Source organism: Gadus morhua, chromosome 10, assembly GCF_902167405.1.
Source record: "Gadus morhua chromosome 10, gadMor3.0, whole genome shotgun sequence".
Taxonomy (NCBI): Eukaryota; Metazoa; Chordata; class Actinopteri; order Gadiformes; family Gadidae; genus Gadus; species Gadus morhua.
Genome location: NC_044057.1, coordinates 12535677 through 12549344, shown reverse-complemented (window position 1 = coordinate 12549344; position 13668 = coordinate 12535677). Strand labels below are relative to the sequence as shown.

At 48.8% G+C, this 13668-nt stretch overlaps 1 protein-coding gene and 1 long non-coding RNA gene across 5 annotated transcripts; both read right to left on the bottom strand.

Moving 5' to 3' along the window:
- Positions 1-2911: 2911 nt before the first annotated feature.
- Positions 2912-5414, bottom strand: LOC115552244 (uncharacterized). Of its 4 annotated transcripts, none has more exons than XR_003978291.1 (5): positions 5260-5412; positions 5054-5174; positions 4702-4795; positions 4081-4202; positions 2912-3812 (listed from the first exon to the last, which is right to left on the bottom strand). It is a non-coding gene; the product is annotated as an uncharacterized LOC115552244 (long non-coding RNA). The 4 variants fall into 4 exon arrangements; XR_003978292.1 differs by having other exon boundaries at positions 2912-3731; XR_003978289.1 differs by having other exon boundaries at positions 2912-4625; positions 5260-5414.
- Positions 5415-5957: 543 nt separating this feature from the next.
- ccna2 (cyclin A2) lies at positions 5958-13061 on the bottom strand. The gene is made up of 9 exons (XM_030368146.1): positions 12827-13061; positions 12438-12720; positions 11584-11821; positions 11042-11151; positions 10515-10738; positions 9075-9279; positions 8197-8310; positions 6621-6754; positions 5958-6499 (listed from the first exon to the last, which is right to left on the bottom strand). The coding sequence occupies exons 2-9, from the start codon at positions 12666-12668 to the stop codon at positions 6451-6453; spliced, it is 1305 nt and encodes a 434-aa protein (XP_030224006.1). The 5' UTR covers positions 12669-12720; positions 12827-13061; the 3' UTR covers positions 5958-6450.
- Positions 13062-13668: the final 607 nt, after the last annotated feature.

Sequence of the window (13668 nt, the reverse complement as noted above, 5' to 3'; positions counted from 1 at the left end):
TGGACATGAGAGACAGAAGTGACGTCACTGTTTACCTCGCGAGGACCAGGTGATGGCAGACAACCGGACGTCCTGCGTCATCGTCTCATGGTAAATGGACTGCAATTATACAGCGCTTTACAATACTGCCTAATATTCACCCATTCACACACCGACGCGGATTCAGCCACGCAGGGCGACATCCAGCTTGTCTGGAGCAGTCAGGGTGAGGTGCCTTGCTCAGAGACACCCCAACACTCAGCTAGGAGGAGACAGGGATCGAACTAGCAACCTTCTGGTTACCAGCCAACCCGCTCTACCTCCTGAACCACATACCGCCCCTCATGGACATCATTAAAGAACGACTTCCGTTCCAACTACATGCTGACGTGTTTTAGGAGAAATAAGTCATGCCGGCTATTTCCTTAAAATAACAAGCCTCAATTTGTCTAAAGGTTGGATCGGACACACGTCACCTTTAAATACCCCCTTCAAGAATGCATTTTCAAATTAAGAGCCCTTGTTGCCCGGGGTCTTAAAACCTACACTAAATCCATGTCAAGACTAAGTGCTTTTCGTTAGGAGTTAAATAATGCATTCTTTAATAAGTTTAATAAGCTGATTCTCGACTGAGAAGTGTGAAGGGCTTTTACTCTGAAACGTCGTGTTTTATTGCAGACGATACTGCTACAGACTGACCCCAAAGCTCTCCTTTGTTTTTATTGTGCGTCTGAATAGAGAGATCCAGTGTTGAGGTGTAAATTAGCCCTCAGCGCTGGCGGAGAGGATCGATTCCCTTCACTGCCTCTCCATCACATCCCCTCCTGGCGGAATCCAATCCCTCGTTTAGAACCGGTCCACCAGGGAGAAGAGGAACAGCTCTGGTCTCTGGACTGGAACTCCCCAGCCGGTTCAGAGACAGAGTCGTGCTGCACATGGAAACTGAACATGTTTACATATTGGGGGTTCAGCCATCTTGGTTTTACATTACCTTTCGGATGGGGTGTAGGTAACCTTCCTTCGAGTTGTTCTCCGTCAGCGTTCACTCCCCCTTCCTCCACCTGCAGCAGTCCTCACTCCGTCCTCCTCATCTCTTCAGACAACAGGTTGTTAAGGCTCCTCACCGCTGAGGTGACGCAGACGGTGGACGCAAGGCGGTCCACAGCGATACTCCGCGGTCTGGGGGTCCACAGTGATATTTTGGGGTCTAGGGGTCCCCGGGACAACTCCGGGGTGTGGGGGTCCCCGGGACAACTCCGGGCTGTGGGTCCCCGGAACATCTCCGGGGTGTGGGGGTCCCCGGGACAACTCCGGGTGTGGGGGTCCCCGGGACATCTCCGTGCGTCTCTGGTGGTCCCCCTGAACCCCCCCCCCCCCGACCCGGCCGGGTGCGGGGGTTAGCAGTAGGAGCAGCGGAGCCCGAAGCAGGGCTCCGGGAGGGAGCGGGCGCCCCCCCGGCCCGGGAACCCCACCGAGTGCTTCAGCTGGCGGAGGAGCAGCCAGAGGAGGAGCCCCAGGAGGAGGAGGAGCAGCAGGAGGAGGCCCAGGTACAGGCCCAAGTTCAGCCCCCAGCTGAGGGCCAGCGGCAGCGCGGTGGAGGTCTCCAGGTACCGCCGGGGGGACACCATGACCAGGAGGAGACCAGGAGGAGGAGACGAGGAGGAGACGAGGAGGAGACCAGGAGGAGGAGACCAGGAGGAGACCAGGAGGAGACCCGGAAGAGGAGACCAGGAGGAGTAGACCAGGAGGAGACCAGGAGGAGGAGAGCAGAAGGAGCACACCAGGAGCAACAGACCAGGAGGAGGAGACCAGCAGACCAGGAGGATCTGACAGGAGCTGCTCTGCTCCGGCAGGGCTGTGGCGTTGTGAGGGGCTAAACCCTCCATCAGGAGCAGACTCCCTCCTCCCTCCCTCCGTCAGGAGAGGAGGGAGGAGGAGGCGACCACAACCCTCCAGGAGAACCACTGGGAACCAGGCGCCACCACCATAAGGGCAAATTATTCACATGTCATTAATTTAATGATTCTGCAGACAAGTGCATTAAGCTGTTAAGCAGAGTAATGACGAGATGCAGAGTTTAAAAAAGCTGCTGGGGTAGTATGAAATAATGCTTGCAATATATTTTTAATTAAAATGATTTGAAGTCTGAATTATGTGGTTCGATTAATATCATTACCATACCGTTGTTCATTTGCAAGACACACCAGCAATAAACCAACTCTCCCGCCTCTTTCTAGCCCAGTCCTCCCAGTACACAGCGGCTCTCTGCTGCCCCGCAGCGGCCAATAAACACATGAGTGAGGCTCTCCGCTGCCCCCCAGCGGCCATTAAACACAGGACTGCGGATCTGCTGCCCCCTGGGTCCAGTAATAACAGGGGCTGTTTCTGAAATGTTATACTACATACTACATACTGCATACTGACACAGTATATACTGTGCACTACATACTACTCCCCGCCATAGTATGCAGTATAGTATGCAAGTATGACAAGTATCATGCAGTGCACTACACAGTCACATGACCAAACAATTGTGACGAATTTGACGTGTCAGACTGGCGGGGTTTTCGAGCCGGCTCTCCCCTAAATTTACGCATATATATTTTTTTTTTCATAGGCCGATATATTTTTTTACCATTTTGAACATTTTCATATTTTACCATTTAACATGTCACACTTTTCCATTGTTAAGTCTAACAATGAGGCAAGGAGGCGCAGGAGAAGGGCACTGCTGAATAAAACGGCAGTTGCGGTAATATTACAGCAGCAGGAGGCGCGCTATGTAAGTATAATACATAAATTAGAGATAAGTTAGCAGTGGCTTTATTGGCTTTAACCTGTTAGCTAGGAATTTATGGACAGAAGAACAGTTTGATATTATTCTGCCTTAAAGCAGTAAGACAGGAGTTAATAAAACCTCAGTGAGACAACACAAATAACAACATTTTAATCAAATATAGTAAAACTATTTGTACATGCATATCAATGAAAATGGATTTAAATAACAGAGTTTTCCCTTCATTCAGGTTGACCTTAGGGGTCAGTATTGTCAGCTGAATGACAAAACCCCAGCTGTTTCCCTTTTTTTTGGTGACGGCGACCTAAAGAAAGACTTCCGTCTTTCTAGGGAGTCCGTGAATGCCCTTGTGGAGGCCCTGGTGGATGAGCACATCCATGGCTGGGGGAGAGAACTGGAGGTGGCAGTTTTTCTATACTGGCTGGCCAGTGCCACCTCCTACAGAGTGGTCTCTGAGGCCTTTGATGTGCCTCTTTCCACCGTCCACATGATTGTCCATCGGGTTGCAAAGGGAATACTGCAGATCTACACAAAGGCTGTATGTTTCCCGTCTGAGGCTGAGCTGGAGGTCATCGGAGCGGGGTTCGCCCAGCTGGCTGGTTCACCTGCCTTGAACCGTGTGGCTGGGAGCATTGACTGCAGCCACATTAGAATAAAGCCTCCTGGGGAATACAAGGAGGATTATTATAATAGAAAGTTGTTCCATTCAATTCAGCTGCAGGCCATTTGTGACCATAAAGGGCGCTTCCTCAATGCTTTTGTTGGCCTTCCTGGCTCAGTCCATGATGCCCGGGTGCTCAGGTGGAGCTCTGTGTATGTGCAGCAGCTGTACCCACCACCTGGGTGGTGCATCATAGGCGATGGAGGCTATCCTTGCCTTGCTACCCCCATCTGCCTGATGACCCCGTTCCGGGAGCCAGTACAGGGCCCCGTACAGGCCAGGTACAGCAAGCACCTGTCAAAGAAAGGCAAGGTGTGTTGTGGAGAGGGCCTTCGGGATGATGAGACCAGGTGGAGATCCATCTTTCTGAAGGCCCTTGAGGTAAAGAAAACATAATACATACAAGTGTGTGTGTCAATGTGCAAATGCTTATGAAATTTAAATGAGCATAAAATGACAATATGAGAAAATGCTTGTATTCACTGTTATTCAGTAGCTTTCCTTGGCATGCAATATCTGTCTGTTACAGATTAGTTTCTATATTTGTCTTATGTTGAATAAGATACTCAAAAGTAATTAAATGCATATTTTAAATACATCTAATTTAAAATACTGCCCATCTCTGCAAATAGGTAAAGTCAACCTTTGCCCCAGTGGTGGTGTCCTGCTGTGTCTTCCTCCACAACTTGTGCCTATCAAATGGAGACTTTGTGGAGCCAGGAGACTTTCCACAGGATCTCCCCGACAACAATGAAATGCAGCATGCTGTGGAACCAGGAGACAACATCAGGCGCAGACTGGCTGCCACTGTCTCTGCACCAAATGCCTGCATAGATGCACTGAGAGATCATGTGTACTGAACATGGTCTGCACCCTGGAGACTCATTTGTAAATAGTTAAATAGTATACCTGTATATAGTTCTTTGCTTTTTCCTAGTGTTGTCTTTTGTCTGTGTATGCCCCATGTTCCGTCTTTTGTGTTTTATTAACCTTGTCCTGTCTTACTAACAATTATATTCACAACTTGTTCAATAAAAATGATTTGTTATGACTAAATTATTTTCTAAATTATATGAAAGAGCAGACATGAAATGCTTATTTAAATGGTCCTTTATTTCTTTTGTAAGAATACTTTTAATTTTGGTGGCCTCCATCTTCCCCTCTAGCCCCTGGACCTTAATAAATTCTCTACAAGAAAAGGGATGAAACTAAACAGTTCTTTGACTACATGCAAAAGATGTAATGTCTCACTAAACCAACTTACTCGAACCCCTTCTGCGCCGCATTCCTCCTGCCCGTGAACATGCCCTCATTCGTAGATCTCCAACTGATGAGAGCTGCGGTGTCTACATCAGTCCCTACAACAAGACACACTACTCTTTTAGTCTCCGTGCTATTGGTATTGCCGCAACAGAAGTTAAATCGATAGCGATATCTGACAAAACCCGGCTGCTGTTAGCTGTGACAGCTTCATTCATTAAAGCTGATGTATGTATATATTTGCCATTTGCCGCATTCGCTGTCGGTTGAGCCATTTGTTCAGTTAACAATGAAAAACACACGATTACAAATACATACGAAAGCTTATCACATCAAAATAAACAACTAATACTTACATTTATATTCATCGCTCACATTTTCCGCCGCCATTATTCGAAATGTTCAACGGTTTTTTTCCAACGGTGCCGCGTTGCATTATGGGATACAGTATCCGACGTAGTGAGCTCTGGATGTATACTAGGAATTTTTGCCCGATTAGTACATCATCCGGGTAACTGTCATACTGCAAAAAAACATTTTTCGCGTACTGCATACTACTTACTACTTTTACGTCACGATCAGTATACGAGCAGTATGTAGTATGCCATTTCAGAAACGGCCAGGGAACGGATCTCTGCCTCCCAGCGGCCAATAATGGCGAAGTCACGCCCCTTCCGGTAGAGCCCATGGGACCTATGAGATCGAAAAATATGAATTCAAAGGAGAGAAAGTAATTAGTTTGACCGTTTATTGTGCAATTGTTCAGTTAAAGGCTGTAGAAAAAAAACACGAGAAAGACTACACGTCTCGTATGTGACGTCGAGCTCCCTGCTACTGGCGTTGACAAGACCGATAATCTCCCCATCGGCATAACCGAAACCCTCCACATGCTGACTTGTTTTCACCTTTCGATGCTTTTATCCTCCCCTTGGAAACAAAGCTGTGACGTGGAGCAGAGATCGACATGAGTTCCAAGTGCGGGAGGTGACATGCATTTGCGTCGAGCAGCAAAGGGCTGTACTTCACAAAGCGGCCTCACACAAAACCTAACATTATCAGACTTCCACAAACATATCTAATCCAGTGTAAATAAAGAATGGGACTAGAAAATAATTACTTTCCAATGAAACCCATTCATATTTTTCACTCTCATAGGTCCCATGGGCTCTACCGGAAGAGGCGTGACTTCGCCACGCTCAATACACAAGAGCAGGACTGCGGCTCTCTGCTGCCCCCAAGCGGTCAATAAAACACATGAGCTGAAGTGCAGTCTACAGTAGGATTTATTTACAACAGAGCCGGTGGAGTGACAGACGACCGAGACAATAGAGCAGACCCCGAGGGCGGGCTGGAAGACTTGCGGTGCATCCCTGAGGCAACGTGGGACTGCATTCAACCGGACTGGCAGTGTGTATAAAATATGTACAGAACATCAAACACACTTGGTAAAGCCATGTTGTGGCTCTGAGGAGAACTGGCGTCACCGTGGAGGCGGGTACAAAAACATTTAAAAAAAAAATAGAAAGACTGCAGAGAAATGCATTTTTTTTTTGTACATCGCATGAAGAGCACGCAGGCGCGGCCCGCAGACAGACCGTGATTAACGAGGCGATGACCTCGCTGAAGCGGTTAAAACAAGTCCCCACAGGACAGTAGAAAAATAGAGTTAAAATTCCTAAACCGCCGGCCGCCCTAAAAGTGGGCGAGGTGGCTGGTCTACGATGTGCTGGTGAAGAGACGTGGGGGGCGGGGGTCAGATGTTCAGCGTGGCCGGGGGGGTGATGAGAGACACCTCGTGGTACCTGGGGGGGCAGAGGAGAGGTCAGTGGGAACATACTATAATAAAATATACATATATGCTCTGAGAATATTAATGGTGTCGACCCATCTAGTTTGGGGGGGGGGGGGGGGGGGAGGGCTTACTTGGCACTCTTGTACTTGTCGGGGACCGACTGCTGGGCGTGCTGCGAGGCGCCGAGGAACATCTGGTGGAGGTCCTGGAGACACGGGGTCAGGTCCTCCACAGAGTAGCCCGACACCTCCCATAGGGCCGCGGGCTGAGGAGAACCAGAGCGTGAGGGAACCAGAGAGTGAGGGACAGGAGAACCAGAGAGTGAGGGACAGGAGAACCACAGAGTGAGGGACAGGAGAACCACAGAGTGAGGGACAGGAGAACCACAGAGTGAGGGACAGGAGAACCACAGAGTGAGGGACAGGAGAACCACAGAGTGAGGGACAGGAGAACCACAGAGTGAGGGACAGGAGAACCACAGAGTGAGGGACAGGAGAACCACAGAGTGAGGGACAGGAGAACCACAGAGTGAGGGACAGGAGAACCACAGAGTGAGGGACAGGAGAACCACAGAGTGAGGGACAGGAGAACCACAGAGTGAGGGACACGAGAACCACAGAGTGAGGGACACGAGAACCACAGAGTGAGGGACACGAGAACCACAGAGTGAGGGACACGAGAACCACAGAGTGAGGGACACGAGAACCACAGAGTGAGGGACACGAGAACCACAGAGTGAGGGACACGAGAACCACAGAGTGAGGGACACGAGAACCACAGAGTGAGGGACACGAGAACCACAGAGTGAGGGACAGGAGAACCACAGAGTGAGGGACAGGAGAACCACAGAGTGAGGGACAGGAGAACCACAGAGTGAGGGACAGGAGAACCACAGAGTGAGGGACAGGAGAACCACAGAGTGAGGGACAGGAGAACCACAGAGTGAGGGACAGGAGAACCACAGAGTGAGGGACAGGAGAACCACAGAGTGAGGGACAGGAGAACCACAGAGTGAGGGACAGGAGAACCACAGAGTGAGGGACAGGAGAACCACAGAGTGAGGGAGAGAACCAGGAAGGTTCATGACCATTTAGCAGACTCTTTTATCCAGAGTGACTTACAATAAGTCCATTTGTCAGAAGAAAGAAACAATCTCTGTCGGTACGTAAAGGATGTTCATAGACTCAAGAACCAAGCACTAATAATCACTCGGTTAACCCATCCCCCGTACACAACACAGATAGCTAGGATAAGATACTGCACCAAGTACTGTTAAGTGCCAGGACGCACAACCTACAATAAGTGTGAAAGGGGGGTGTGGGGGGATGCCATGCAGAGAAGGCCTGCACGATAAATAGTCATAAAGTGGCGATCTCGATTTGCCCCCATGTGGATTTTAGTTTTAATTTACAGGTGCGTGGAGTTGGTTCAGTATTTATAAAAGGCCAGCAATTAAAGACAATGTGCTGCTACAAGTACAGAATAAATCAATCAGTTTTTGATACTGCACTTTAGTCAGTTATAAAGGGCCATATGAAACACCCGAATCGTGCAGGCCTAATGCATTGTCTAGTGACCTCTGAACAAGTGAGTTTACTGCGAGCTGGTGAGTGACTGAAGGTGAGCGCCACCATCAAGACTAAACCAAGTCGGTGTTCATCAGAACATGTAGCCTACAGGCCGGCTGTCCCGGTCCCCCAGGCTTACCCAGGACTCTCCTGTGATGGTGTGGTGGGCGAGGAGGAGGGCGGCGGCGGCCGTGTGTGACGGGAGGTACTTGAGGAACGGCTCAGAGTCCACCAGGCTCAGCTCCGACAGGTACTGCGGAGGAGGAGAACGTTCTGCTGTTAGAGAGCGGCTCTGGGAACCGACTCGGGAGAGTGCAGTACAAAACGCACACGATATAATAAAACTAGAGCTGTCAGTTAAACGCGTTATTAACGGCGTTAACGCAAACCAAATTTAACGGCGTTAAAAATTTTATCGCGCGATTAACGCAATTACTTTATATATAAAAAAAATAAAAAAAATTTTTTTTCTTTGGCTCAAAACAAAGAAGCAGTAGCCTGACTGCTATGTTCAAATGACATTTGTTCAAAGCAGTCGTTTAATTGCACTATAGGCTCTTTTTTTGTATCGTCCTGTTTTGATCAGTGTATATGCCAATGTTGTTATCAATAAAAAATCATTTGCACAAGGCAAGCCGATGCACTTCACCATGTTGATAAGAGAATTAAAATGAGAAGAATTATGGGACAAAAAAATCAAGGGATATTTAGCATAGAAAAAGAATTTGCGATTAATCGCGATTAATTAGAGTTAACTATGACATTAATGCGATTAAATATTTTAATCGCTTGACAGCTCTAAATAAAACCCATCGTTAGTGTCTACTCAAAGCTGCAGCTATGGATTTTAAAAAAACAGCCATGGTTGTTATCTTGTTACTTGAGAAATACCAAAAAATAATATATCGTATTCATAAAAGTCCAACAGAGCAGCCTCCAGCCCATCGCCGAGATCCAACCAGGTAGGGACTAGTTTACAGGAGCACCTCTCCAGCGCTAGGGTAGGGGTCCCCTCACCATGGCCAGGCTCTCCACCCTCTTGTTGAGGGCGTGGTGCAGGAAGTACTGCGACAGGAACTGGTTGATGGTGGGCGCGGCCAGGTCGAAGGAGAGGACCTTCAGCACCAGGTGCTCCATCCTCAGGACCTGCTTCTTGGTGTAGGTGTCGTCCGTGATGTACACAAACTCCGCCACCTCGGGGGGGTAGATCTCCTCAAACTTACTGCGGAGGAGGAACACAACGATTGTCTTAACGGAACCTTCTGAAGAACACTTGAGCAGTTCAATTGGAATAAACCTGAAGCTGATCGGTCCGTCTCTGAGGGCTTAAGGCCAAACTACACCCCGACCACGTCCTCTGGTGGACTGTTTCCCCAAGCACTGTGTGGTTATGGCGGCTGCCTTAATAGGGCCCCGACTTGACTACCAATGTATAAAAAAAAATTGATAGATATATTATTTATTATCATGCCTTAAAAGTCAAAAAACTCGTAGGGTAAGGAAACATACTTCCATCAGGTACAAAGAATAAAGATAAATAATCAGTGGTGCAACGGTTCACGGGTTACTCGTGACCCGTACGGATCAACCCTCGGTTCGGGACGCAAGTGATCCGCTGATAAAAAAAATTAAAAGAAGTTGTGCGTTCACGTGATCAGCGCACTTTTAAAGGACAATTCCGTTATGTAGCACATTGAGCCCCTTTCTGGTTTGTCTAGGATGAAATATAGTGGTTGACACACCGAAATGTTGACTATTGGTCCCGTCTCAGGTATTTGGCTCATTTCAAATTCACCCCTGCCTGCTTCAGAAGGGTTGGCTTTGGACATTCACGATCCTGTCCTTAAAAACAACCCTAAACATTCATTTTCAGAAGTGTGCAACCCACCGAGTGGTTAGGGGTGTTCGTTGATGTTCCTAATCAAGTATCGTAGCGAAATACAGTTTGTCGTGTTTTATTTGGCCTTCCCCTTTCGTACAGCACCTCTTCATTCTGTACAACGATGAGCGAATTCTCGTTTTTAAATGAGAACAACCTACCCACCATTCGCTCCCGCTGGAAAAAAATAAAAAAATAAAATTCCCTACCTACCCATGACCTCAACTGACAAACAGGAACCAAATATATATATTTTTTTTAGGCCCCATCTTTTTTGTTGTTGATCCGAAAATTATCCGACCCTCGACTCAAAAACCGTGACACGGTACAAACCGTGAGTTTTGTGATCTGTTGCACCCCTATAAATAATGCATCGTAACACTGTTCACAATAGTCATGCGATAAAGCTTTTTGACCCAACCACAACCACCCTGACTCAGACCTGGGGGGGGGGGGGGGAATCTTTTGCCTAGGGTTGCAGGATATGACCTCACGGCGGACATATCCTGCAGTTCCACGGAGGACGAAAGAAAATGAACCCTCCATAGGGACTGGGCCGGTGGACGCGTTTGACTTACGAGGCCAGCAGCATGGCAGCCGTGCCGACCAGCTGAAGCTTCCCCCTGAGCACCGACATGGAGGACAGGAAGCGGTCGATGTAGTTGACGGCCAGGTACAGCGTCTCGTTCTGCAGCTTGTACTCCTCGCCCACCTCCACCAGCCAGTCCACCAGGATGGCCCGCATGCTGCCCGTGATGTCGGGCTGCTTCTTCATGTAGCCCGCCTTGGGACGCATCTTCACCTGGGAGAGCAACAACAGACAGACGAAGCGCCAGGAGAAGCAGAGAGGACAGAGGAGGGATAGAGAGGGAGGGCGGCGAGCAACCACAGACAAGACGCACACAGAGAGACAAGTTTAGTCACATGGGCCATGCTCACTGTTTAGAGGAAGCAGACTTCTAGTATTCATGAGGAGAACCAAAAGCTTCCTCTTCGGAAGCTCTTCCTCTTGGAAGGTGTGGATCAAAAAGATCCACCTTGAAGAGAAATGCATGCTGGGAACGCAGTGAACTTTGACACTACATAAACAAGCAGGAACTCTCACCTCCACCTCCCTCAGGTAGGTGTGGATTTCCTTGGCGTACTCAGGGACCTCGCTGGGGTCCTGGGTCCGTTCCTCTCCATCTATCAGAGACATGTCCATGGGGGAGTCGCCTGGGGGAGACAGACTGACACTCAGGGGGGAGTACAGTAGAGCCATGACACGCTACAACGGTCGAGAGAGAGAGAGAGAGAGAGAGAGAGAGGGAGAGGGAGTGAGGGGAGCGAGAGAGTGAGGGGAGCGAGAGAGTGAGGGGAGCGAGAGAGTGAGGGGAGCGAGAGAGTGAGGGGAGCGAGAGGAGAGAAAGTGAGGGGAGCGAGAGGAGAGAAAGTGAGGGGAGCGAGAGGAGAGAAAGTGAGGGGAGCGAGAGGAGAGAAAGTGAGGGGAGCGAGAGGAGAGAAAGTGAGGGGAGCGAGAGGAGAGAAAGTGAGGGGAGCGAGAGGAGAGAAAGTGAGGGGAGCGAGAGGAGAGAAAGTGAGGGGAGCGAGCGTGCTAAAGAAGCCTGATTAAATGAGGTATAACAAACTATTTCCTCTACAACCCACCAAAGCTGACGTCCATGGCGGAGGGGAGGTCCAGGGGGGCGAGGGGTTGCCGGAGGCGGGTCATGGCCGGGTGCAGCAAGGACCCCTCGGCGGGCTTCACTCTTGGGGCGGCGGGTCTCCTGGAGACGGCGCAGTCAGGCTCGTCCACGTGGATCTGGAAGACGGGCTGCTTGGAGGTCTTCTCCGCGCAGCTCTTACTGAAGTCCTCATTCTTACAGGTCGGCTGGGATGAGCCTCCCTGGAGAGACGAGGATACGGATTATTGATGGGAAAGTAGAGCGTCACAGACGTCAAATAGAAATGTTAAAGGACTGCATTTTCACAGTGCCTTTCTAACCATTGGCAACTCATACTGCTTTACAATATTGACAAACATCCACACACCGACGACGTTGTCAGCCACGCAAGGCGACAGCCAGCTCGTCAGGAGCAGTCAGGGTGAGGCGTCTCGCTAAGGGACACCTCGACACTCAGCTAGGAGGAGCAAGGGCTGGGCTGAGCTAATAACCTTCTGGTTACCAGTGAACCCGCTCTACCTCCGGAGCCACATGCCGCCCAGACATGATACAATGTTTTAATGTTTCGTAGGTTCATCGGGAGAAGGACAACAGAGCAAAATGCGCATGTCAATTAAGGTCTTAAGTAACCACTTAAAATGGCGGACACGTCTGATTAGCGCGTTTTGTTGAAACATGACTTAATAATCAGAACGTCTGGTCACAGTCTCAGGTCACTATAGTTGCCCTTGAAGGCAATCCAAGCCCCTAAACTCAAAATTTATGAAACTGATCGGAGTTGCAGCTCTAATAGCAGGTTAGCTTAGCACCGATAGCCTAGCACTGGTAGCTCCCGACCTGTTTGCCGGTGGCGCGCTGGTTCTGAGCCCGGCTGGGAGCGTTCTGCTGCAGGCCGCCGAGCACCGTCCTGGGCGGGAGGTTCTCCTGGTTCTCCGGGGCTGCGGCCCGGGTCTTGGGCGGGAGGTTCTCCCGATTCTCCGGGGCCGGAGCCCGGCTCTTGGCGGCTCCTCGGAGCCGGGAGACCATGTTCTCCTGGTTGTGGAGCTCTGACAGCGGGGCTTCAGACATCTTCAGACCTCCAGAGACACAGAGAGGAAGGAGGGCAGAGGAGGACCGAGGTCTGCACCGGGGATCAGAGACACGGAGGGGGTACGGTTAGGGTCTGGAGCGGTGGGGTTAGGTCTGCATCTTATGAGGGGGTAACCTAGCAGCCTGAAAGTACTTACACTCAGGTCCGGAGGAGAAGGACTGAAGAGGGCACCACGGGACGAGACTTCAGCCTTAAACACGGACACCGACCACTCAACGTAGCACTTTGAACACAAAGACCATTAAAACACAATTGCACAACCACTAACTCTCCATACTATGCGGTTCCCAAACAGTGCAGCAGGTCGCTTCTTTCTTACTGTGCTTCTATTGCAGTTCAAGTAGCCCGCGACTATTGAACGGACCAATGGGAGGCAGTGCAACCCGTGATGCGTCGGGACTACGGCGGCCGGCGGGGACATTCTGTACGCGATGTCTCTAAATGTCTAATTGAAACAGGTTCGTATGTAATTATGAAGTGAGTCAATTTAATAGTAAGGTTTAAAAGTTTGAATTCGGTGGTTTGCGCAAAAAAAAATAGAAGACATCATTGTACTTCATACCAACTTCTCTCAGTGTTTATATTTTTAATTTATTCATTATTATTACTTTTTTTTTTTTTCTTTAACATCTATTTAATTGTACAGGTTCGTATGCAATTATAAAGTTAGTCTCCTTAATAGACATATTAAAGACTTTTATTGAGGTACTAACTATTGTCACCTCATCCTTGTACTTTATGCCAAGATTTCTTAGCATTCATATTTTACTTTTAATACTTTTTATTACTGGTCTTTAATATTATACATATATATAATTCTAATCAGATATTTTATTAGCACTGTTATTTGTTACAATTGAAGATGCCGGAAATCCAAGCATTTCCCGGCCATTCATTAAAATATCTCCTGTCTGTCTTAATTATGTCTAATGTCTGCTTAATATTGGCAAAATATTTGGCATGAAGTCATTTTTAAAA

Coding starts and splice junctions, on each gene's coding strand:
- ccna2 (XM_030368146.1), bottom strand. CDS start 12,668: ATGTCTGAAGCCCCGCTGTCAGAGCTCCACAACCAGGAGAACATGGTC. Junction 9,280..10,514: donor GCTGCCATGCTGCTGGCCTC/GTAAGTCAAACG, acceptor CCTCCTCCGCAG/TAAGTTTGAGGAGATCTACC. Junction 8,311..9,074: donor GGGTGGAGAGCCTGGCCATG/GTGAGGGGACCC, acceptor CCTCCTCCGCAG/TACCTGTCGGAGCTGAGCCT.